General features: G+C 38.7%; 6 protein-coding genes across 10 annotated transcripts; 2 read left to right on the forward strand and 4 right to left on the reverse strand.

Annotated features, from left to right (window-relative positions):
- Positions 1-1,179: 1,179 nt before the first annotated feature.
- On the reverse strand, positions 1,180-2,483 carry LOC148930362 (uncharacterized). The gene has a single exon (XM_089066845.1). It carries the CDS (start codon positions 2,166-2,168, stop codon positions 1,239-1,241), a length of 930 nt encoding a protein of 309 aa, XP_088922971.1. The 5' UTR covers positions 2,169-2,483; the 3' UTR covers positions 1,180-1,238.
- Positions 2,484-2,608: 125 nt separating this feature from the next.
- LOC125214244 (histone H3.2) lies at positions 2,609-3,202 on the reverse strand. The gene has a single exon (XM_048115180.2). The coding sequence runs from the start codon at positions 3,127-3,129 to the stop codon at positions 2,719-2,721; it is 411 nt and encodes a 136-aa protein (XP_047971137.1). The 5' UTR covers positions 3,130-3,202; the 3' UTR covers positions 2,609-2,718.
- Positions 3,203-10,818: 7,616 nt separating this feature from the next.
- Positions 10,819-12,518, forward strand: LOC125213971 (protein NUCLEAR FUSION DEFECTIVE 6, mitochondrial-like). Of its 3 annotated transcripts, XM_048114796.2 has the most exons (4): positions 10,821-11,054; positions 11,151-11,275; positions 12,007-12,046; positions 12,201-12,518. In XM_048114796.2, exons 1-3 carry the CDS (start codon positions 10,912-10,914, stop codon positions 12,012-12,014), a joined length of 276 nt encoding a protein of 91 aa, XP_047970753.1. In that variant the 5' UTR covers positions 10,821-10,911; the 3' UTR covers positions 12,015-12,046; positions 12,201-12,518. The 3 variants fall into 3 exon arrangements, with proteins under 3 accessions (XP_047970752.1, XP_047970753.1, XP_047970754.1); XM_048114795.2 differs by lacking the exons at positions 12,007-12,046; positions 12,201-12,518 and adding an exon at positions 11,635-11,991 and having other exon boundaries at positions 10,819-11,054; XM_048114797.2 differs by lacking the exon at positions 12,007-12,046.
- A 249-nt stretch (positions 12,519-12,767) lies between these two features.
- LOC125213970 (uncharacterized protein At4g28440-like) lies at positions 12,768-15,022 on the reverse strand. The gene is made up of 2 exons (XM_048114794.2): positions 14,655-15,022; positions 12,768-13,216 (listed from the first exon to the last, which is right to left on the reverse strand). The coding sequence occupies exons 1-2, from the start codon at positions 14,935-14,937 to the stop codon at positions 13,026-13,028; spliced, it is 474 nt and encodes a 157-aa protein (XP_047970751.1). The 5' UTR covers positions 14,938-15,022; the 3' UTR covers positions 12,768-13,025.
- A 2,188-nt stretch (positions 15,023-17,210) lies between these two features.
- On the forward strand, positions 17,211-17,976 carry LOC125210880 (auxin-repressed 12.5 kDa protein-like). Its single transcript, XM_048110499.1, has 3 exons — positions 17,211-17,370; positions 17,450-17,657; positions 17,759-17,976. Exons 1-3 carry the CDS (start codon positions 17,265-17,267, stop codon positions 17,802-17,804), a joined length of 360 nt encoding a protein of 119 aa, XP_047966456.1. The 5' UTR covers positions 17,211-17,264; the 3' UTR covers positions 17,805-17,976.
- A 1,245-nt stretch (positions 17,977-19,221) lies between these two features.
- On the reverse strand, positions 19,222-23,718 carry LOC125211749 (putative E3 ubiquitin-protein ligase RING1a). Of its 3 annotated transcripts, none has more exons than XM_048111661.2 (10): positions 23,377-23,718; positions 23,172-23,214; positions 22,428-22,486; positions 21,520-21,601; positions 21,324-21,444; positions 21,194-21,235; positions 20,401-20,907; positions 20,103-20,210; positions 19,820-20,014; positions 19,222-19,580 (listed from the first exon to the last, which is right to left on the reverse strand). In XM_048111661.2, the coding sequence occupies exons 1-10, from the start codon at positions 23,501-23,503 to the stop codon at positions 19,539-19,541; spliced, it is 1,326 nt and encodes a 441-aa protein (XP_047967618.1). In that variant the 5' UTR covers positions 23,504-23,718; the 3' UTR covers positions 19,222-19,538. The 3 variants fall into 3 exon arrangements, with proteins under 3 accessions (XP_047967618.1, XP_047967616.1, XP_047967619.1); XM_048111659.2 differs by having other exon boundaries at positions 21,194-21,238; XM_048111662.2 differs by lacking the exons at positions 23,172-23,214; positions 23,377-23,718 and adding an exon at positions 22,823-23,162 and having other exon boundaries at positions 21,194-21,238.
- Between the last annotated feature and the right edge of the window lie 1,084 nt (positions 23,719-24,802).

Below are 24,802 nucleotides of genomic sequence, written 5' to 3' on the forward strand. Positions count from 1 at the left end.
ATTTCGCTTTCTGTGTCCCACAAGAATATACATTCTTTTTTTTTAGTCCGTCCAAAAAGAATATGTACTTTTCAATTTTGAAATTTCTTTTCTCTCTAATAAGGTGGGACTCATTCCCTACTAACACTACTTTAATTACTTTTTCTCTCTAACCCTCTCTTACTTTACCAATTTTGCATTAAAATTCATGTCGAACCCAAAGTGCATATTCTTTAGCGATGGAGAGAGTATTATAGTAACTCATAATTATACTCCCTCCGTCCCACATAATTTTACTCATTTCACTTTTACTATTTTTGGTAGTGGACCCCATAATCCACTAATCCATTCCTACTCACATTTTATTATAAAACTAATACTTTAAAAGTAGGACCCACATCCCACCAACTATTTTAACTCACTTTCCATTACATTTCTTAAAATCCGTGCCGAGTCAAAGTGTGTAAAATTATGTGGGACAGAGGGAGTATAATTTGGTACATCTATTAAGATTACTCCCTCCATTCCGACTAAGATGATAATTTGGTACATCTATTAAGATTACTCCCTCCATTCCGACTCAGATGACACATTTTTCAGATGACACAAGATTTTTAGAGTTATTGATTAATATGTTCAATTTGAAAGAGAAAAGATGGATGTATGTATTAAATGCAAAAGAAAGAGGATTGAGTATTTAGTAGAAAGAAAGAAAAACGGTTGGCTGCAATAATTAGAGAAAACAAATTAGTACTTTATTTTTCAAAAAAAAAAAATGTACTCCCTCCGTCCTAACTAAGTTGGACAAAATTTTTGGGCATGTATTAAGCAATTGTGTGACTGGTTCATTGAAAATAAAATAAAATAGGAGAGAAACAAATGAGATCAAGAGAGAATAAAGTTGGTGAATAAAAATGATTAGATTTGTATTTTGTCAAAAAAGAAATAATTCAATTTAGTTTTGACATCCAAAGAAAATGCGACTCAATTTAATTGGAACCGATGAAGTATCATCTTATTTGCTACAAATTTAAAAGGATAATGTGTCATTTTAGTTGAGATGGAAGAAATATTATTGACGAGTGCCATGAAATCTACTAGAGAATTGGGCTCTTATGTACATCAAATGTTACATTATTCCATTTTACAAATAATGCATGATGCTTCTTGGTTGAAGCACTTGAAGAAAATGCCAATATATACAATAATTGCAAGTGCTGAAAACTCAATCCCCCAAACAACATATATACACAGGTTAATCAGCAGTTGAAGCTTACATTATGCCCTTTGGAATTAGCTCTTTTAAGCATTTCTGATGCAGAAGACTCATCCTCATACCTAACCGATTTGCAGCTCCTCAAACCTGTAGATGATGGGCATTTCAAGATCCCTTTCAAGGGCATTTTCTCCGAAGACCTCGTGTCATCATCGCTTCCACGGAGATCTTGACTGGATAGATCATCACTATCTCCTATCCGAACCAAGACACTGCCCACGCGTTCAAGCTTGCCTGTCTTCTTCCTGTTCTTGAACAACCCTTCTGCGAAGGAGCCAAAGGAGTTCAAGTTCCTGAGGAACAAGCTACGCCTGCTGGGGGATTCAGCATCAAGCTTGGAGCCATCCGCATTCAGCAGCCCAAGGCCGATGATGCTGGTGATGAAGACCCTGCATATGGCAGACTTGATGGCATGCCTCTCTGGAGAGGAGGCGTCTGTCAACCCGGCCATCTTCTTGATCCCGAGGATCCTCCTTGCCAGCATAGGCAGATCCCATTTCCTGCATTTGGGCTGATTCAGCGTCTTGGCAGCCAAATAGCCAACATCGACCTTCCTCGTTTTCAGCCCCAACTCCTTGAAAGGGAACAACTCTTGCTTCTCAGGAATCCCGAACGCTACAAAGTGAATCCTCTTGTCCGAAAGGAACCTGCAAATCGTGGCTGGCAGGGGCTCCCCTGCTGCAACCCTAAGAATCACACAGCCAACGCCAAAGCACAACAACACGAGCAGAATGGAAGGATCACGAGGGTGGCGCATCACATCCACCCCCACAACGGGAGGGCCATCCCAGATCTTCCCGTCCGGGAAGAGGAAATCCATCCTGCATAGATTATCAAAATCCTTCAGCTTGAAGGTAATCCCTTCCAGCTTCACATCAAACCGGTCAGTTCTTAGATAGACCTTCCCCCCCATTTTTCTTCTTGCATATATAAACACAATTCACTCTTACAAACAAGAATGTATATGTATATATACAGACACCAAATCAATGTTTTTTGATAATTGAAGCAAGATACACACAGCGAAACAATGATGGTAAGGGGGGATGGGGTTTATGGGACAAGGTTTTTTCCAACCTGAAGCAGTATTCAACAGATAAGGTGAGGGAAAATAGGAAAATGGATGATTATGCTTAATTTTAGCCTAAAAACAGGAAACATGGTAAAATCCACACAAATTTAACCAATCAAATTAGCAAAGTGTGACAAAGTAATTCATACTAGCAAATCATCTGCATAAAGGGAGCAATAAACATATTATGAAGGAACAAAATCAACATTAGCCATTGTTAATAAACTTAAACAATCCATCAACAGGGAATTAATTTGTAAGACCGATTAGAAAGGAATCAATTGGCCATAAAATCATAACATTCATTGACAAAGTGAGGAAACGTTACAATTTCAATTCCATTGGAGGGTAAAAGAACCCAATTACCATAAACAAAAGCATCTAGTTACAATTACGCCCTCTCGCCCCTAATCCTCCTAGCCAGCTGAATGTCCTTGGGCATAATCGTGACTCGCTTTGCGTGAATAGCGCAGAGGTTAGTGTCTTCGAAAAGTCCGACGAGGTAGGCCTCCGCCGCCTCCTGGAGCGCAGCCACGGCGGAGCTCTGAAACCTCAGATCCGTCTTGAAATCCTGAGCGATCTCACGGACGAGCCTCTGGAACGGCAGCTTCCTGATGAGTAGCTCGGTGGACTTCTGATACTTTCGGATCTCACGGAGAGCGACGGTTCCGGGGCGGAAGCGGTGGGGCTTCTTCACTCCGCCGGTGGCGGGGGCAGATTTCCTGGCCGCCTTGGTCGCGAGCTGCTTCCTCGGCGCCTTTCCGCCGGTGGATTTGCGGGCGGTTTGCTTGGTGCGGGCCATTGATGAGAAATGCTAGGGTTTTTGGATTTGGGAAATAACGCAGAGAAGATTGAGAATTTTGAGTGAGTGATTGAAAGAAGGAAATGGGGGAATTTTATAATTGGTGCTTTCAAAATTGTGGCGGGACGTAGAGCTTTGTGAGCCGTTGATTAGTTTTTCATCTGACGGATGATAATTTTTATGGAGATGTTGTTTCGGATTGCTTATGTGGAGTTGCTTCGGATTCTTGACGTGGCAATCATATGTGTCATTTTGGCCGAGGATTTTAGGCCGTTAGATTGTAATTAATCTACAGCTGTTATTTGTATCTCGGAAGCTAATAGTACAACTCCGTATTTACTTTGAAGAGGTTTTTACAATTATTTGAGGATTTCTGTATACTTTTAAGTACATAATATAAAATTGATATGATACCTTATAATTAAACTATATACTATGTTTGTGTACTTAAAAATAGTTTTGAGCTTTTTTACACTTTTTCTTTATGAAAATCTAAGAGCATCGGCAATGGTACATAGGCCAGCAATAGGTCAGCCATTCTCTCCCCTGCCACATCAGCAACACTAAAAAATCTACCTGCCACATCAGATTTAGGCCAGCCATAGGCCAGCCGCAATAAAAATAATTCAAAATATACTACATTTACGGAATTAAAATTACGATTAAAATACGGAATTAAATTTACGACACATATACGGAAAAATTAATCCATTCCATTAAAAAAAAGTACAAAGATTTTTTTAAAAAAGTACATGATTTTTTTAAAAAAAAAAAGGGCTTCAACACACGAGCCCCGCCACTCTCTACTCCTCATCGCCGTCGCCGTCGCCGCCGCCGCCCGTGGTATCTGAGCCCACGTCGGAACCCGCTAGTCGTGCCCTCGCGATTTCCAAATCAACCCGCATGCTCTCGAGCATCTCGTGAAGAAACATCTTCTCCGTGGGGTCAGTGGCGGCCCTCCACTCTGGGAAGACCTTGTACATCTGATCCCGCGTATGGTTACGCGAATGGAGAGTGTACTCGAGTGGGGCGGGTGGGAGGGCGGAGGACTGGACCTCGCGGGGCGATAGGGGGGATCCGCCCCTCGCAGCCCGCTGCGCCCGCTTCTGTCCAACCGGGCGGGGGCGACCAGTAAATGAAGGAGGGGATGGAAACTACTCAGCATCCGGGGAGAGTTCGTGGGATCCGCCGCTGCTGCCGCTGTAGTCGCCGCTATAATTCAGTCGCTGCTTCTTCGGCCACCCAGCGTCGTGCCCCGTGCGGAACTTCTCGGAGTCCTTCAGCAACAAGAAGCACTCCCAAAAGGTGAACTCCTTATATTTCCCCGCTAAGGGGAACTGACTCGCGGCGATCCTCCGGGCGTCGTCCTCATTCTGCCCACTACTGAGCTGACGGAGGGCGTTGGCGTACAAATTCGCAAAACGGCCCACCGCGGCCCTGGTGCGCTCCCACCCCTTCCGGACCTCCTCTGGGCTGAAGTCCTTCCCGTGCGGGCAGTGCCTCCTATAGGCAGCTCTGATCTTCGCCCACATGTTGACGATCCGCTGGTTGTTCGCAACCAGCGGATCGTCGCACACCTCCAACCACCCCCTGGCCACCCCAGCGTACTCATCCTCCGTCCACTTCCTCCGGCCAGGGGTGTCGTCAACAGCAGGCTGCGATGACTCGCCGACCGCCTTGGCCTTCCCCCTCGTCTTCTTGTTCGGCGCGGCCCGCCTCGCTGGAACGGGAGTATCCGGATCCCCGAGATCGATCCCCATATCATGCAATGACAGAAGGTCATCGCCAGTGAACTGCGTCTCCACTGGGGTCGACGTGTGAGACGAAGCCGTCAAAAAATCAAGCGAGGGCCGATATACCGTGTCCCCTCCCGGTGACCCCTGTACCCCCCCCTGCATCCCGGGATGCATACCGTGTTGCATCCCCCCCTGCCACATCATCCCCATCATCTGCTGCAGCATCATCTGCTGCTGCATCGGGGCATACCCCCAACCCGGGCGCTGACTGCCCGCCGCCCGGTATCCCCCACGGCATACCCCCCTGCGCCCCCCTCCCCCCCCCCCCCCCGGGGGCACCGGCCATCATCCCCATCATCTGATTCCAAGGGATGTTAAACCCCGGACCCATCTGCCCCCATCCAGATCCCACAGGTACCGTGGGAGTCTGAGATCCACTCGTCGCTGGACTGGACTCGTTGTTGTGTTCCATCGCTCGATGATGCTCTTGTACAGAAAGTTAGAGAGAGAGAAAACTCGTTAAAACAAGTGGTGCAAATGAAAATGAAACGAAAATCGCGTTTATATAGGTTTTTAAAATAAAAAAAAAAACAAAAAATAAAACAAAAATCGGCGCTGGCCGATCGGGCCGCCACAATGGCGGCTAGCCGATCGGCCAGCGCCGAGCGATCGGCCAGCCCACACCGAAGCGCTCGCCGACTCCAATGGTTCAGCTAGCCGATCGGCCAGCGCGACGAATCGGCTAGCCGATCGCTAGCCGACCATTAGAGATGCTCTAATAATCTATCGCCTAGAACAGCAGCAACAACCATTTTAATTTAGTTGGTATTTACTAAACAATTCTCTGAGTATTCACTAAGCATAAAAAGCATACCGAGCATTTTGCGAGTGCGAAAAATAAGCACCCAAGGATTGTTGGGAATTTCTAGCTTCATCTAATGGATAGGATACACTAGATTCGCCATTAATACAGGTTATGTTTTTAAACATAAGGGCATCCATAATGGGACGCCCTAAGCGACGCCCTATGCACCGCCACGTCAGCATTTTATCCTCCTCCTATTCCACCTGCAGTGGGGCGGACTATAGCCCGCCCTAAGCGACGCCCTAAGCATTTCACTATTTTGTATTTATATTTTTATTATGTTTGCAAATGTAAATAAAAATATTAAACATGGGCCGTGGTCGAAGTCGCGGACGGCATCGAACTCGGGGTCGGCGACGGGGCTTGCTCAGGCGGCGCGGCGGAGGAAGATGTGGCATTGCCCTTGCCCTTGGCAGCCTTGACGCCAGGGGGACGCCGGGAGGACATCGGTGTGCCGGAACTCTCATCCTCGAACACCGGACTGTTGAGGTCCATCGGAGACGCGCCGCTATCACTACTTGTATAATCATTGAAGGTGCGCTTCGACGCCCTCCTCATCACCGCCGTCGATTGGGGAATCACACCACCAACGAACTTTTGCTTGTCCCTCAAGAGCGCCCAAGACTGGTAGTGCTTGAAATCGCCGTACAATGAAATGTACGACTGCATCGCTTTGTCCCGCACATCCGCGAGACTCTCGCCACTGGCCTGCTCCCTCTCGCACTTCTCGTACTCCGACACGAACAAATTTACCTGCTTCTTTATTTGATCCCAGTGCTTGCGGAGCTGCTCCCTGTGGCGCTTGTACGCGTTCGCCGGCTTGGCCGCGTTGTATTTCTCGGCGATGCGCTCCCAATACGCAGTCACCCTCTGGTTGTTGGCGTACACCGGATCCCTGGAAAAATCAATCCAACATCTCGTCAAGACGATGGATTCGGGGTCGGAGTAGTTCGTCCTGCCCGGGGCGAACTCTTCACACACCTCCGTTGTAGGCAACTTCTGGGCTCATGCCTTTGTCCACTTCTTCTTGGTGGCGGACCCGGCGGCGGCGGAGGGGCGGTGTAGAGACGGCTCCATATCGGACAGCCCGTATGAATCGTTGGAAAAGTCAGGATCGTACTCGGCGTTGGTGTCGAATGGCCGGTATTCTTCGGGTTTTGTACCCGGCCATCGTGCACCACCAAACATCGGACTATTCGGATAATCTCCGGAATCCATCTTGCTTGAAAATGTAGTGAATTTGATGAGAGTGAAGTGAGAAAAATGAAGTGTGAAAAATGAAGTGAATTTGATATATATAGGTTTTGAAAATTTAATAGAATTAAAAAAAAAAACTAAACAGCGTCGCATCGTCCGTGACCCATCGTCCGCCTCGTCCACAGTGGCGGACGATGCGACGGACGATGGGTATCCTCCGCGCATCGTCCGCGGACGATGTACCCATCGTCCGCGATGCTGCAGTGGCGGACGATGCGACGGACGATGTCCGCCCCATTGCGGATGCCCTAACATATAAAGAACTTACTTGTTTCGTAGTTTATTTTTCATGATTGATCGAATCCGGCATTTGAATTCACTATTTTTAGTATCAACGCGCATTTCAACCCGGTGCAAGAACAATTCTCAATATAATAGTTCTACGAAAGAAAGCTAGAAATTTTCCTATAAAACTTTATGTTTTATAGGAAAAGTTGGTGGGATATGGATCCTACTTTTAAAGTATTAGTTTTATAATAAAATGTGAGTAGAAATGAGTTAGTGGAATATAAGGTTCACTACCAAAAATAGTAAAAGTGAAATGGGACGAATTATGTGGGACGGTCCGAAATAGAATACCGAGTCAAATTATCTAGGACGGAGAGAGTATATGTCAAGAGAATTAAATTTTCTCTATTTTCAATTCTCTACTCAAGAGAATAACAAGGGGGTAGTTAAATGGCATGTAAAAGCCTAGAAAATTACGCTCTTCCTAAGTCTATTTTCCAAAGCCCGCAAAAAAACGTTGCCTCGCAAAAGCTCGGGGTCTATATTGCCTCTAGGATGTTAATTTTTCCGTGCTCGAGATGAGGTTTCTTTTTTCGTTCTCAAACACAGTGTCATGGTTCATGAAACAAAATTAATATCCGAAAAAAGTCTTTCTTGGAAGAAAAAATTCAGTAGTCAAAGCATATCAAATGGCAGTGTGACATGGTGTGCCCACTAATAATCTATTGACATATGGATTTATAGAGACCCCATAAATACATTAATTTCTTTAATAAAATAGATATTATTTTGAAATTTGGAAACTAATACTACTACTATAAATTAATATACTTATGTTTTTTTGACTAAATTTCTTGCACTATGAGTTATAAATTGTTTAATCCTAATAGTTATCAACAAGAACATGAATTTAACAAAATAAAATATATGAAATATTATATAATATTTTGTTTTTAGACAGGCGAGGATTTAATATAACATGATCAATTTTCATGTTATTTACTATTATTAGCTAAGTTTATATTTAATAGTATAATTACTCATATTTATGAAATGGTAAAATAATATAAGAATGAAACTATATAATCATTCATAATTTCACATAGTTGACGTAAAGCTACTGAATTTTATTTATGATTTAATTATAGATAATATAAGAATGAAATGGCAGTGTTTTGTTTGTAATGATAACTTAAATTTCTTATTTCTATTTTTTTCTTGTCAAATAGCAGTTATTTACGAAATTACGAGTGATTATATTATTTCATTCTTATAGTACTCCATATTTACTACTCCCTCCGTCCCGCTTTAGCAGTCCCGTTGAATTTTCTGCCCTCTTTTTCTAAAAATGATAAAAAATAGTTAAAGTGGAGAAATGGTAAAGTAAGATAGACATAATGTAGATAAGACTCTTCTCTATATTATTCTCTCTCTTAATTTACCATTTCTCCTCTTTAACTATTTTTTATCATTTTTACAAAATGAGGACAAAAAAGTCAATGGGACTGCTAAAGGGGGACGGAGGGAGTATTTTACATGTATGAATAATTAAATGATAGTAATAAGTAAATGATCTGAAAACTATTTTTTTATATTAAGTCCTCGTCTGTCTATATAAGGAGTAAATGATCTGAAAACTATTTTTTTATATTAAGTCCTGGTCTGTCTATATAAGGAGTAAATTCTAAAAACAAAATATACGAGTAATATATAATATTTCATGTATTTTATTTTATTAAATTCATATAACTTAAAAGGACGAAACAATTTGTAACTCTGAGTGCTAAATTAGAAGTATAAGTTATATAGCAAATTAGCAACTCCTAAATTTTTGGATATATTCTTTTTATAAAGAAATAAATATATTTAGTGGGGCCTCTATAAATTCATATGTGAAAGAGTTATCAGTGGGCTTAATTACCACTGCCATTTGGTATACTTGACCATTGAATTTTTTTCTCCTTTCTTGGCCTAATCCTCAACGACACCTCTCTCCTATGTCCCTCTTCTCCGTAGACCATTTGCTGAGCTCTTTTTTTTCTCTGTTTTTTAATCGTAGTTTGCATGTATCTCTACACCCTGATCACTCATAAACTATTTTTCTTTCTTCTACGAATTTATATCAATGTTTCAAATTGATCGTCATTTTTTGTGCAACTTATATTTCGCAATTCTCTAGAACATTTTATATTCACACAACCTCCAGATTTGCTTCGTTGAGGAATCTTGATACTGCAATATGATTTAATGCAAATGGACTATCAAATTAAACAAGGTGGGGTATTCAAATTTCAAATGATATGTGTGAATTCTATTGCATTTTGAGCTCTGTTTCTTGTTCCAAATATTGGAGTTGCCGAAGAAAGTAACCCATACACTGGCGAAGCCATATAAGGGAGGGGCGAGAAGGGCCCATGGTCCCCCACCAATTTCTGTGTTTATACATATATCCGTAAGTCAAGTACCGATACCTAGTGTAGGTGGATGATGACTCCGTCTTCTTACCATCAGTTTAGAGCTCGATTCCTGCAAGCACCCAAAATCTGGTAGATTGAATTCTTTTAGCTTCACAAAGTTCCTTTTATTTAGTTTTATCATGATTTTTGTTCTATAAATTTATCTTATCAATATTATTAGTAAATTATGTTTTAAAGTTATTTAGTTATCCATCTTTCTTACAGTCCCCACCTAGATCGCATCAGTTTTTGGCGATGAAGAAACAAAAAATATCTCACAACTCTCTAAGAGTAAATTGGACCTTCTAACATTAAAGTTCTGGCTTCACCACTAAACACATGCAACTATATTTCTCTACTTCAAACAAAGTAAGGTATAATTTTTTTCAGAATGAATTATACTTCAATGGATTGGTGTTTGTTTTTAGAGATCATTCTTTACTAAGATTTAATTGCACAAACACTTGTGTCAAAAACTATCTTATAGGGTTGTACATCTTTTGCTTGATTAATACAAATTCATAATGGAACTTGTTTTTCATGCAAATTAAAATCTTAGGATAATAGATTTCGATTTAACTCACATGGTTTATGGCATACTGATGTACTTATGGTCGACACTTAATTAAACATGCATACTGTCATACATTTCAGTTGAGAGCAGTTTTGTTCCTTGAATCTAATTCGTTGATATTATGAGTGGAGGTTCAAGATATATCACACACGGACCATGATTCTTTCTTCATACACAGACCATGATCATTCTCCATGAATTGTCTCAACTTAATAATGGTTCTACGCGGATTAAAAAGAACTAGACAAGTCGTTTATTTTATCGTTTGGCTTGCATACCTACCCAAGTCAATTATCTTACTAGATTTTGATCGGGATTGCATAGATAATCTGCGCATGGAACGAAATTGTCTTGGAAGACTTTTTATTCTTTTTAGAGAAGGAGTTGGGTTGGTTGATGAAGCATTTGATTTCATTGTGGTTTAGTTACTCACAAACATAAAATAACATATATGCTCCAATTTATTTATCTCATACTCCATACATTCTAAAAAAAATGGACAAACTTATAAAATTAATTAAAAACTTTTACTAAATATTTAAACTGAAAAAACTCAGTTTAATTTTGCTGAAATGAATATGTTTTGGAAATCCCTGATTTGAGTATCAACGCCTAAAACCCAAGCCAAAGCCCAACCTCCCTCACTCTCTAGTCAACAACCACACCATGGCCGCCTTCGCCGCCAGATCAGCCTTCCGCTCGGCCGCGCGCAGCGCCTCCGCGACTATATCAGCCGGCGTCAAGCCTAGGGCGGCTCCCTCTCCATTCCGCGTCCCATCGCAAACTCCGCTCTCCGCTCGCATTTTCAGGTTCCACTGCCGAATTAGGGCTTTTTTTCTCCTTTCAACGATTCCATTCTCAATTCTCGTTTCATCGATTTCCGATTAACTATTCTCCGAATTTAGGTCTCCCGTTGAGTTGAGCTGTGTTAGCGTAATGTCGATGTTGCCGCACCACACCGCCACCGCCTCCGCCGTCCTAAATTCTATGCTATCCCTCGCGCCTCGCGGCCACGGTTGGAGCATTGAAGGTCAGTTCTGCTGCGCCTTTTTAGTTATGTAATTTGGAATTAATCAAATTATGCCATTTTCATCCTATCATTTTCTGTGAGTGAATAATTTTAGGGGAAATATAGAAGTCTGTTATGATATTCTGCCATTATCTTAAATGAAGACCAAATTATGTTATAGCTATGATACATTAAGTGTTTTTAGTTATCCTTTCTGAATTGATGATTTTTAAATAAGTTTAAGAGGTTTGTTGGTAGAGAGTTCATTTTAGATTTTTGTTAATCAGATTTGGGAGCTTGATTCTGTGGATAGATTATTGCAGTTCTGATTATTTTGAGAAATTTGTTGATATTTAGTACTAATACATTGTGTTCATCAGATACCAACGATGATGTATGATGACTATTGGATTTTTCGAGCCAAGTTTTATTTTCGTTGTCATATAGGTAGACTTATGCAGAGAGTTCTTAGTAGTGATCCTCTTTGGGCATAGAATAAGTTCATCAACTGTTAAAAAAAGGAAACTATTTTAGTTGATTTCGTTGCTGAACAAAGATTCTTCAAGTTTGTAACTTTTCTTTGTGTAAAATCAGCAAGTATGGTCATTTCCAAATTGTTTGTGTGACATACTTATCGACTTCTATTCTCGTATTGCTTCAAGATTGACATTATAGTGATAAAGGGAATAGAAAAGAAATCAATGCTAGCATTACCTTTGACTCGGCCTTTCCTCTTCTTTTTTTTCGTTCAGGGTTATGATTCCTGCTCATTGGCTGATTTGAGGCTTGAAGGTTTTCTGATTCTCTCGTTTTTGTTTAAGCTATAATACTCTGAGGATAACTGGCACTTTAAACCACAGTCTTAATCTCTAAATTGTTTTTTTGCTTGTTTTCTAGCAGCTAATGGCTAAACTAGTTTTTATAATTTCTTTTTGCTGTATTGTAGATCGGTGATTGTTGAGAATGTGTTGAGATGGCCAGCGTTTTGTGATTTGTTGTCGATGGACATGTAATACTACTTCAAGAGACATCATTTCTGCTTCGTCGTTAAAGCTATTCTTTTATAATCCTTGTATTCATCTTCTCCATTCTCTGTCTTTCTTTGAAAAAATGTTTCGACATATGATCCTACAAATAATTGCTTTTATGTACTACTTGGTATCTATAATTCTTGTTTGAGGGTTTGGAGAATGTAACAACGTTCGATAACAGATTGAATGTATTGTGACATTATTTCACTATTATTAATATTATTACAGCTCAACTCTTTCTCCACTCTCTGAATGCATTTCTAATTGACAATTAAACCTTGATAATTTGGAACTTTATGAATAGAAAATACACAAGAAATTTGCGCTTTACATATGCTTCAAGCAAAATAGTTCAACAGACCAACTACATCATCACATCACTCACTTCATATTTGCGACACAATTTCAAATTTGGACAGATTATTCACTTAATATATGAGCTAAAAATAAAAATAAAAATAAAAATAAAAATAACTCAGGAATTAACTCATGAATATTGAAAATTTACTTTTTCCACATTTGAGAACGAGAGATCCTATATGGCAGAATCAAGGGACCATATTGTTTACACACCATCAAATTAATGCCATAAATAAATCAGACCTATATATAGCATGTTGTTAATCAACTTAGTGGCAAAAAAGATAGTAGTAAAATAACCAGGAAAACATGTATACCAAGACCCAATTGTGACAAAATGAATTGCCGCCCAAATATCCACAAGGTGGAATCCAAACTTATCAAGATTCTTCGACGTTGACCAGCTCGTACTCGACAAGGGAGAGGTTGTTTTCCTCTTTGACCACAAATTCTGCTGGTTCGGTGACCTCAACACGACCCCACTTATCCACAGCAAGCCTCATCGAACCCTTAAACATGTCAATCTTTGCATTGCGAAGTATCACTGTATTATTAGGCTTCATCATCTCAACTGCATCATAATTAGAGCATTTTTCATCAACAAATATTTCAGCAAGTTAATACAAGGAAGAGCTTCTTTTACATTATTTATAGTACTAATAAACAAGCAACCACTTATTTTAATTGGTATATTGCAACCATAATAAAAGAAAACGGTCAATCGTCTTAAATACATTAAGAAATAGAAGGCACAAAAGGCAATTTAAATTATATAGGCAAGATTTAAGTTCAGATTTGAATCCAACCCAAGACTGACAGAGCTGTTTTTACGACTCTTTAGAAACATTCCAGACATGGTGTAAATGTAACACTAAACACAAACTTTCCTGGACATCACTAAATCTTGATTTATAGAATCCAATCCAAGACTGACCGAGCTGTCTTTAGGACTGTTTAGAAACATAGCAGACAGGGTGTAAATGTAACACTAAACGCAAACTTTCCCACACATCACGAAATCTTGATTTAAAGAATAAGGGCCTTCATATTTATAGTAGATACAAAGCAGGTATGCCCTAGATCCTGTAGGATTCCAATTCAACTTGAATACATGCGCAGATTTACACACTGACATCACATGAATCCAATACCTAATGCCTAGCACCAGTTCCCAAGTTAAGGCAATCAGCAATACATAGCAGAAGAAGCAAATGTGTGCGAGTAACTGGCCAAAACAGGCATCACAATTAACTCTAAATGCTTCCTAGCCACTATAATCAACATCCGCATAGCCAAAATAAAACCACAAAGAAATAAAAAAGGCTAAAATGCAGATGCATTAATCTTACTCTAAAAGCAACACTTGGCAAGACAAAGAACTGTAATTTTGACAACCAAAATAAGACCTGAACAATGAGCATCACAGACTCCGTCATGACTCATGAGGTGAAAGTAAGACTCTCAACTGAGTATTTCCATTTATAAATGCTGAACAAATCTCAAATATTGATTTTAAGGTTGAAAAGAATGTTTAAATGATGTTATGGGGATAAAAATCCAACAAAATGTGATCAAGTTAACGAATAAACATTCCACGAAAGAGAAAAAACATGATAACAGAAACAAGTTTGAATAATCTGACAAAAAAGCTTCTTAAATTTTTCAAAAGGCGCTCTATCTGTGGCAACATTGACTTTTACTGACAAATTAATCCCTTGAATTATAAAGCTTATGATATAATTAAATCACCATAATCAAATTACTATTATCAAGCTCAATACCACGATCACAGTTCCATTCCAATTTCCAGATACCTAGCCGTCACCAAAACAATTAACAAAACCCTAACCGATCAAATTTCCCAACCAACTAACAATTTCACAATTCCATTCCCATTTTCCACTAGCTACACACACAGAAAATTCGCAAAACCTTCAAACAAACATCACACACATTTACGCATCAATTACGAACAGAGAACAAGGCAGAAGGCTATATCAAACAAAGACCTTGATCGTTGCGAGCAGTGAAGAGAATCGTCCCTGTTTCGTCTCCGATAAGGCATTCAGCGATCCTCGTGTTCTGATTCTGCGCCCCACGGAAAGTCGGATTCCGCGGCTTCTTACTGAGAACAGTGGTGGATTCGAGAACTTTGACGACGAGTGTATGCCCAGTCGTCCCCGGCTTCAGAGAATCGACCTTCACGAACACCGGCTTGCGCAGCCCCGGCTTGGTGCCGGCCGAGCCACCGCCCTGCTGCTGAGGTTCCGACGACGGCGCTTTGGCTGCCATGGAGACTGAGAGTGAGTGATGAGGTGTGATTTGGGGTTTTAGCTTCGATTTTAGGTGCGAATGAAACCCTACCCCTAATTATTCAAATAGAAAATTAAATGAAAATTGCCAACGAATCGACCTGGCGTCGTTACGTAACGCTTTTTTTTTTGGATTGGACCCTTATATTTTATGGGCTAAACTAGCCGTAATATATTTATCCAAGTTATTTTTCATTTGATAGATCTCAATTTTTTTTTACGTTCATTCATAATAAATATGTTATTCTACTTTTTATTATTGTACTAATAAGTAAAATGTAATTATTCTACTTTTTATTATTGTAATAAGTAAAACCACATTCCATTTTACTAGCTAACGTAGTACTCCATTCGTCCCATAAAAGATATCACACTTTCTTTTTTAATTTATCCTATAAAAGATGTTATATTTCTTTTTTCGGAAAAAGTTCTCTCTCACATGAATATAAAAGTTATATTTTTCCTTTTTATTTAACACACAAAATAAAACTTTCTAAAATTTTGTGTCGTCCCACAAGTGTGACATTTTTTTTTGGGACGGATGGAGTAGAATTCTAAATCAAGAGGCCTAACTCTTTGTTTCTAATCGTACGAGAAAGGTAGAAGTCTAAACCAAGCAAGAGGCCCGCAATCGACATTAATTAGAACTTTAGATATAATACCGCTATAAGGCGTGGATAAATATCAGAAGTATAATGACGATGGTGTCCCTACGTAGGCAGAGTAAAGGACAAGCCGGTAGATAAGATGACACATGTAATAGCTATGTCTTGCCCTTAGGCAGGGCCCACTTTAATTAGTCTTCATCCTTATCCTCTTTTCAGATTCTCTTATTCCACTCCATTTTTACAATCACCACCCCCATATCCATGCAAACGTTTACTCCTTCCGTTCGGGAATAGAAGTCTCATTTCTTTTCGAAATGGATTTTCAAACGTTTGTGAATAGGAGTCTCATTTCTTTTCGAAATGAATTTTCAAACATTAAGGAAAGTGAGGGTAAAAAAAATAGTGAAATATACATCCCACTTAAATATATAAATTTTAAATAAAATGTAAGTGCAATGTGAGTTTTGATCTTTACACCATTTATAGTAAAGTAAGAGAAATATTGAAAAAGTAAGAGAGAGATAGTGAAAGGTAATGGAAGTAGTGTTAGTAATTGGTTAAAAGTTTTCATATTAAGACTTTATCTAATTTTGGGAGATAGAAAAAAATAATAAAACTACTCTATTTTTTAGGGACGTATATGTACTATTTTTAGTAATGAACTTCATATTCACTAATTTAATTTCACTTACATTTTATTATAAAATCTAATGTTTCTTTCACCAAAAAAAATATCTTATAAAATCTAATGTTTCTTTCACCCACCCAAAAAAATATCTTATAAAATCTAATGTTTCTTTCACCCAAAATAATACTCCCTCCGTTCCATATTAATAGGGGCGTTTTTCCATTTCCGTCCGTTCCATAGTAATAGAGTCATTTCATTTTTTAGTAAAAGTCAACACATTTTTCCACACCTACTTTACTCTCTCTTACTTTTTTCTCTCTTCATCTCTCTACCTTTTTCATTTTCCACTTTATTCTCTCTTTACTTAACTCACCTAACACAATTTTTCTTAATCTCCGTACCAAAATGTTTTACCTCCATTACTATGGAATGGAGGGAGTATCATGCTTGTAATACTACTTTAGATAATATTAGTATGGAGTATTATATATTGTCTCCGTCCTACTATAAGTAAACGTATTTTCCTTTTATAAGTGGAGAAAATGTCATGCACCTTATTGGAAAAATTATGGGATTTTAGAGGTATATGTAGAGTGTGCTGGAGTGGAAAAATGACGTGCTTTCAGCTGTGTAACGAGATTATTAATAAGTGGAGATAATTAAAGAAAAAAAACTATGTATTAGAAATTATAACAAAACGTGCATTAGCTAACATAAAATCAGAATTCATAACATAACTCATAGTATAACTTACCATAACATCACATATCATTATCAACGACATCATATTTGTCATAATATATAGTACGTTGTACTTACCTTTATACTAACAAATTTTATTCAATTTGATACACTTATGTGGAGTATTAATAAGTTACTCGACTGACGATAATACCCATGTAGTAATAAACAATTACTCCATGTAATAGAGGATCCCATCCTGGCAATAGAGAAAAGAAGGTGGAAGATAGAAATGGATAGATATTTTGCACCCTCAAACCCTTCTATTTATACACCCATCATCACTCTTGCCACCTCTACTAGTGACACTCACAAAAATCAATCAAGAAAATGGTGCTCTTGGATCATCTCTGGGATGATGTGGTGGCCGGGCCGCAGCCGGAGCGCGGCCTCAAACACCTCAAGAAGGTCTACACCAAGCCCTTGAACATCAAAGGTACATACTATTTGTTGCGTGTGATCTTATTTTATTTTTTGGGGGATTAATTTGTGATATGATATGATGAAATTATCAGATATTGGGGTGGAGGGAAGCAGCAAGTACCAGAGATCTCTGTCTATGCCGGCCAGCCCGGTGACGCCAGGGACGCCGTCGCCCACCGCTGTCAGGAAGGACAACGTGTGGCGGAGCGTCTTCCATCCCGGCAGCAACATCGCCACCAAGACTGTCGGAGCTAACTACTTCGACCGCCCCGAGCCCAACTCCCCCACCGTTTATGACTGGTGATCACTTCCACACCTCCTTTTTTGTTTTTTCAAATTTTTTTGATTTTAGTGTATTATACTTACATGTTAATTATATGAATTTATCTTGAATTTTGTAGGCTTTATAGTGGGGAGACGAGGAGCAAGCACCACGAGAAAGTGTGAACGCATCTAAATAGTTTACATGTTTTGAGTTTTGCATGTATATAAAAGTATGTATTATGGGTATGAGGGGTTTGGTTGCTTTTCTGGTTATTATGGTTTGATTAAGCAAACTTAATTATGTTTTGAGTTTCTGATCTGCTACTTAATGCTAATCAAGGTTTCCTCTGCGTCACGTTGTTGTTTGTAATTTCTGAATACCGTACGTTACATATTTAATGGGGGATTATACATATAACATACCACAGTAACAAAGATAAACCTGTCAATCAAGAGAAAATAATAATTCAATGGCCAAATTAGTCAAAGATGATAACGATTTAGGAAAAAAATTCGAGTGATGGACCCATAAATTAGATGCGTCACATAAAAGTAAATACTTGCTAGTAGTACAATCCATCCCATCAGTGATGAAGATATTGGCAATTATTATTATCAAATAAAATTTTTACTAAGCAACTTAATACTGATTCCAATCTATATCACTCCACCCCTCTATACAGTTTGGGGTTGTTAGCCCAACTGTCCAAGTTATATTGCCTTTCATTGGATACCATTATATCGATTATGTGATAATGTTATATGACTTTATGCAAGAATAATGTATTAAAATAATGGCGACGATAGAGAAAGCCTACTGACAGCAGACAAGAAGATAAGGTTTAAATGGCCCACACCCACATTGCGATATAGTTAATGGCGTTTAGTGGACTCTTCCATGATTAATCACGATAATCCAATACACAATGTGACACTTGACATACTATTTACAAAAATCCTACACAGTTTTCATTTAATGTATCATTGAAACTCACTCTCCATTCCACGATAAGAATTAGCATAGGTTTTAAGAGTATAAAGATAAATTGATTAAATAAATTAATTGAATGCAATTCTCATTTATATACACTCCTTTGTCCCATTTCAAATAATTGATTGCTTTTTGGTACACATTTAAGAAAAATGACAATAAATAATTAAAATAGTGATAAAGCTAAGTAAGAGAGAATACTAATCACTTGATTTGTAATGGTACAAAGGGAGCACATATGAGTGAGAATCACATTCAACTATCTTACTTTACTTTATCTCCAGTTTAACTATTTATTATTATTTATGTAAAATAACGACTAAAAAAAAATCAATCACTTGTGCTGAGAAGGATGGAGCATTAGTTTGATAGGAAATAAGTTGATGGAAGGTGAGACCTACTTACTATTTAAAGTAAAAGTGAAATATGACTCTTATTGTGAAATGGACAAAAATCACAAAGTAAGACTCTTATAGTGGGACACTGGAGTATAATGCAGTAACAATTTTGTTAGGAAATAAATACACGTAACCACGAATATAAACATACATAAGATTAATGACTGTAATTTTGTTAGGAAATAAATACACGTAACCACGAATATAGACATGATAGAAAAACAGCTCAAGTTTAATTAGTGTTGTGAGAGGCTCCATCAGAAAAAAGGATGCTTCTTCGCATACAAAAGACCATACGTAAATTTAACTTAACAAGTTTAAGGCATACATATATTAAATATGCACAACTATATCACCATAGTCTCTAGAATCTAGTTGCTTTGATTGCTTATATATGGTAACTCTCTTTACTTGTAAAACCACTTGAGCTGGACAGGAATATACATGTATATAATTAGAAAAGCTGCAGGAAACTTACTTCCTGCTTCCTGCATTGTTCTGGCACAGGAAGACCGATTTAAGTTATCATCACTTCCCTTCGGGTTTCGCCTTTGGCCGGTATGCAAAAACCTGTACACATACAAGTCAATGTCATCATAAATCATGTCACTCGCAAACGACTTATTAGATTAACATTTTACGGTATTTTGATAGTATTATTTGCAGTGTATGTTGTATGGTCAATATCAGAGATTTGTTACCCAGCAACACCCAAGGCATAAAGCAAAAAAGGAGATAGCGAAAACGAGAATTCATAGGCCATTCTGTTTGGGAATTGGATAGTTGTATGAGACGAGGATGCGTCTTACCAGATGGTGCTGAGTAAACCTGGCATTAATTTCCTCCAAAGTTTGCTGCTCATCCAACAAATGCAGCTCGTTCTGGTTAGGATCTAAGGCACCAGATTCTTTCGGGAGAATTTGCGAGTTGTTCACAGGATGGAAGTCTTTTATTATTAGCATCTCAATCTCACTGGCTTCCATGGATGTCTGCATAGCAACATACTGCAAGAGAAGTGGTTTTGAAACTATTCAGAATCTACATTATGGCCCAAACAGCTGAAGAAAAGATAACGAGGCAATGAGTCTGAACCTGGCATAAGTGTCTCACTGACGATGTGGGGCTGCAGCAGAGGTACGGTCGCTTCAAGTTGGGTATCGTCTCTTCGTGCAGTGAGACAATCATGACACTGATTTTCAACTGAAACATAGTTAAGAAGAAGTTGTGAGTAGCTTTTATTAAGACAATAGAAGTGAATATGGAAAGTTCAGAGATAACCCCACCAACTGAATTCATCCCAGTGAAGATCAAACTCACCACCCGCCCCCAAAAATGGTTTAAATTAAAACACTCAATTTCCAAGTTCAATAGAAAAAATATGTAAGATTACCATTTCATCATTTTCATGTAAAGATTTCAGACGATTAGTCAGCTTTGACAACCGGTGACCCCTAGTAACCCTACCATTTGACCAATTCAGGCCACCATGTCGGTTATTACTGCGATTGCGGCCTCTTCCCCAGGCAATAAGTTCTATACTGCCATGTGGTGTAGAAGATGCACCAAGTATTCCCCTGGTTGCTTCTGAATCATCAGCATCATCTCCACTACCCCCCGGTGATGGCTGTGATCTCCGAGCTCCTCCCCATTTTTTGTATCTTTTCGTTTTGGGTTCAGAGTGCTCGTCAGTTGAGGATGAGTCTTTACTCTCATCATGTCCATTAATACCTTCCTCTTCATCAGATCCGTTGCGTTCAGCAGCACGGTTTCTCCGACCTCGCAAATTTCGATGATTGCCCTGCCTCCTGACAAATGTTGCGGATGTAGCTCTTGTTGTTCTTTTCTTTCCTAGAGCTTCAGCTTGACGACGGAAAGTCTGGGCAATAGAAGCTTGGATCTGTTATGAAACAAAGATTTTAAGCATATTTCAGTTTCGCTTCAGGCAAGTCAGAGTAAAAATCACTCATCATGAAGGCTGAAGCATCCTAATGATGTGGACAACCAATGTAGAAGGTTCATTCACAAACTTTTCCATTGATCACTTCGTAAAAAAGACAGCAACAAATTATTTCACATTGGACCTCAAAGCCCATTGAGTGATTGATGTATCTGAAACCTAAATGAACTAAACTCCTACATCCATGAATGCTTGAAATCTGAGACTAAAACCGTGATCTGTTCACCTGCTTATTGCGAGCTCTCTCCTCTTCATGGAAAGCCAGTTCCTGCTGTGAATTGAATCAGTTGGTGATAAAGCAAAAGCAAATTTTACATTTGCTACAAGATGAGTAGATAAACATTTTCCTCCATTACCTCTTCCTCGTACTTATCGATGTCTGGATAGAGAGCGGCGATCAGGGCATCATAATTGGGATCATCTCTTAGAGAACGTCGACTAGCACAATGAGTGCGGCAAGCAGGACATTCGTTGTTGCTGCAGAGAGAATAATTAGAGAAAAATGCAAGAACTCTTCTGTGGTATCAGATGAAAAGAAGCACAAGAATGTACCCAAGTCGCATGGATTTGTCAATGCACTCTCTGCAAAAGCGATGCAAGCATTCCATGACTGTTCTTGTCTTCCTAATGATGCCTGTCAATAAAAAGTTACAAATAAAATACACCATGGACAAGTTGTAACCAACAGATTTTAGATTCTCTCTACTAAGCTCTCTAGTAACAAATATGAGGCCTTGTGCACATAACTAATGATCAATAAAAAGTTGAAAAATCTTCATGGTGGTTCTTAACTATTTCATGTATCAGATGGTTTGGGCAAAAAGTAGTAACTGCTAAAATAGTAGTTCAGTTTCCAGCATAAAGCAGCTCATCAGAACACTCTAGGATATTACTGCCAAAGCATTCTATCAAATCTGAAATTAATGCCTACTCCAGTAACCATTCCATCAAATCAATTTATAGCAAGAAACTATGCATTTTTTTCATTCTTTTGTCCTTTTGTTTCAATTTATTATCATACGCTTCTTTACATAAACTTAAATGTAGCATACTTCACATCCATACTGACATAGGTGAAGTTGACACAAGCCTTACTAATAATTTCATGCAACTGACATTTTTCTGCACGAACAGACTTAGTTGAAGGTAATGATGTCATATGCACCTAGGTATGTGTATACATATCCCCACATAATGAAGAAACCTTGTGTGCAGTAGAAATTTTGACCTCGGACATGGAGAGGAGTTCAGTGCTTGTAAACTGAGTGCCTTACTTGGACAAATATATATTTAAGATAATCACAAGTCACAGCAGTAGTTTGCAAGAGCACTCAAATACAGCTGCATATCTGAAGTACCAAACTTAACTCGAAGAACTAATTAACTCTAATCATATCAGGCATCACAAATAAACCCCAACAAAGCAGAGAAAACTGCAGCTTAAAATTAAGACAACATACCTAAACATATTGGACACTGGACTTCCTTTCGCACTTCCGCCAGTTTCACTACAATAAATCTGAGGTTCAACAGAATAGCATTTAGAGATATTCTTATTTCTTAGACAATGTATATCACATACAAACAAGGCCACAAGTGCCGGATCTTCTTACCAAGACTGCGTGCAATCTCAAAATAAGAAATATAGTCATGAAACGGCCATTCAGAAGTTCATTATGTAATGCAGTATTCAATATATGTAAACAGCAAAACAACAAAAACCTCCACATTGAAGTGGATATTAATTAAGCCACGGAGTATTTCCACACAATTTCCAGAAACATAAGCACTAACATGAAAGAAGCAATCTATAGAAGATAGAGATCATACAGCTGGAAAACTGAAGCAAAATTACCATTTCCATCTAAAGCAACCTCGGAACTCACCACCACAAAAAAAATCCTAAAGTCGTAACAGCTCCGAGCAGATCATGCATGATTTCACGTGCCATATTCAATCACTAAAAGAAAATTTCACATCGCAGTAGCCAAATCCAAAATCGAGGCTCACCAAACACATCAATGAATGAAAAACAAGGAAAATAGAAGAACAATCCCGGAGATCCTCTTCAAACAGACCTAAGTTAGGAAATTCTACCACTTTAAAACAGGCAGATCTCAAGCTACAACCGCACATCTAGACTAACACAACATACATCTCTCATGTATAAAAGCCGCACGCATAAAGATATACAGATACATTACTCGTCTTTCTCTGCGCCGCTGGAGTCGGAGCTGCAGTCGGAATCTGAGAAGCGGAGACACAAAAAATAAAAACGAAATCAGCTAAACAAACAAAACACAACAAGGAAATCGGGAACAGGAAACGCAGAATAAAACTCGAATTTTAGCGTATCGAATGTAATGCATGTCCGTTGACGTGAACGCACAGACACGATCCGGCGCGCACCTGAGACGTCTTGAGGCTGTTCAGGGCTGTGATTCTCGCTGCCTCGCGGCGAATCGTCGCCTTTTTCTGCATCGGGCGGCGACGGCAGAGGAGTGCTGCTGTCGCGCGGCCGCTTCTGCGCTGGCATTAGGTCGGCGAGGCGACGGAGATGGTCGGCGGCGGGAGTGATGGATGGAGGCGAAGTCAATGAAAAGAGGGAGCGATTTGAGTGTAGATTCGTTCTTCTTTGTAAAAATAGAATGCATAAGTTTATATGTATGTGAAGAGCATTGAGTTCTAACTGCGAGAATTGGGGTTCTTCGCCTCCGGTTCGCTCCTGTCCGGTTCCTTATAATTTTTGTAATGGTTGCTAGAGCCCAGTCCCTTTTCACATGATTTGTCTATCCCTAAACGGCTCCTCTTTCCGTTGTCCTTTCAAACATGCTATCGGGAAGATTAACACAATTTTGTTCACAATTCCGTCTCTCCTACTTTACAATTCACTGTTCAATTTCAATTATTTTCTCTCTATTTGCAGTTTACTATACAATTTCAATTATTTTTTCTTATTCTTTATAACTTTATTAATTGTGCAACATGTATCAACCCTAAATAACGTATTTCTATAAGACATTGGAAATAATTTTCATGTCCGAAAAATAAATTAAATATTAAGAATAAGATTTGCACATTATACTAAAAGGTGTCGCTATTATCTTAAGTATTTTATTTCTACAATCTCGTTATTTAAAGCGTTTGCGTTTTATATTCATTGAATAACAATAATGATTTCGTCGCAATTTTTATCACTATTTTATAGTGATAAATGGAAGATAAATGCGTTGCAGAAGAACCCGTTGAAGAAGGTTGAGAGTAGAATGTAAAAATAATTTTTATGAGTTATAACTCTTGTATTAGATGGAGTACTCCTTTTGTCCCATTATATGTTAGGAATTTCTTTTGGGCATGATATTTAAGAAAATAATTGTTGAATTAAGTGGAGATAATAAAATATGAGAGATGAAAAAATAAGAGAGATAAAATGAGAATAAAGTAAGAGAGAGAATAAAATAAGTAAGATAAAGGTGTTACTTTTCACCAAAAAAGAAATCAATCACTTATGTGGGACAATGCAAAATAAAAAGTTGATCACTTATAATGGGACACAAGAAGTATACTCCCTTCGTCCCAGAAAGATTGTCTCATTTATTTTTTCACACTCATTTTGCAAAAATAATAATAAATAGTTAAAGTAGAGAGAGAGTAAAGTAAAATAGAGAATAATGTAGAGAATAGTCTTACCTACATTATTCTTTCTCTTATTTTACTCTCTTTCAACTTTACCTATTTACTATTATTTTTGTAGAACGAGTGCAAAAAATAAACTGGAACAATCTTTCTGGGACGGAGGGAGTAACTTTTTAGGATGCTTTACAAAGACCATTTC

The sequence above is a fragment of the Salvia hispanica genome, chromosome 3 (assembly GCF_029641045.1).
Source record: "Salvia hispanica isolate PSC_SH4W2 chromosome 3, Shi_PSC_v1, whole genome shotgun sequence".
Classification (NCBI taxonomy): domain Eukaryota; kingdom Viridiplantae; phylum Streptophyta; class Magnoliopsida; order Lamiales; family Lamiaceae; genus Salvia; species Salvia hispanica.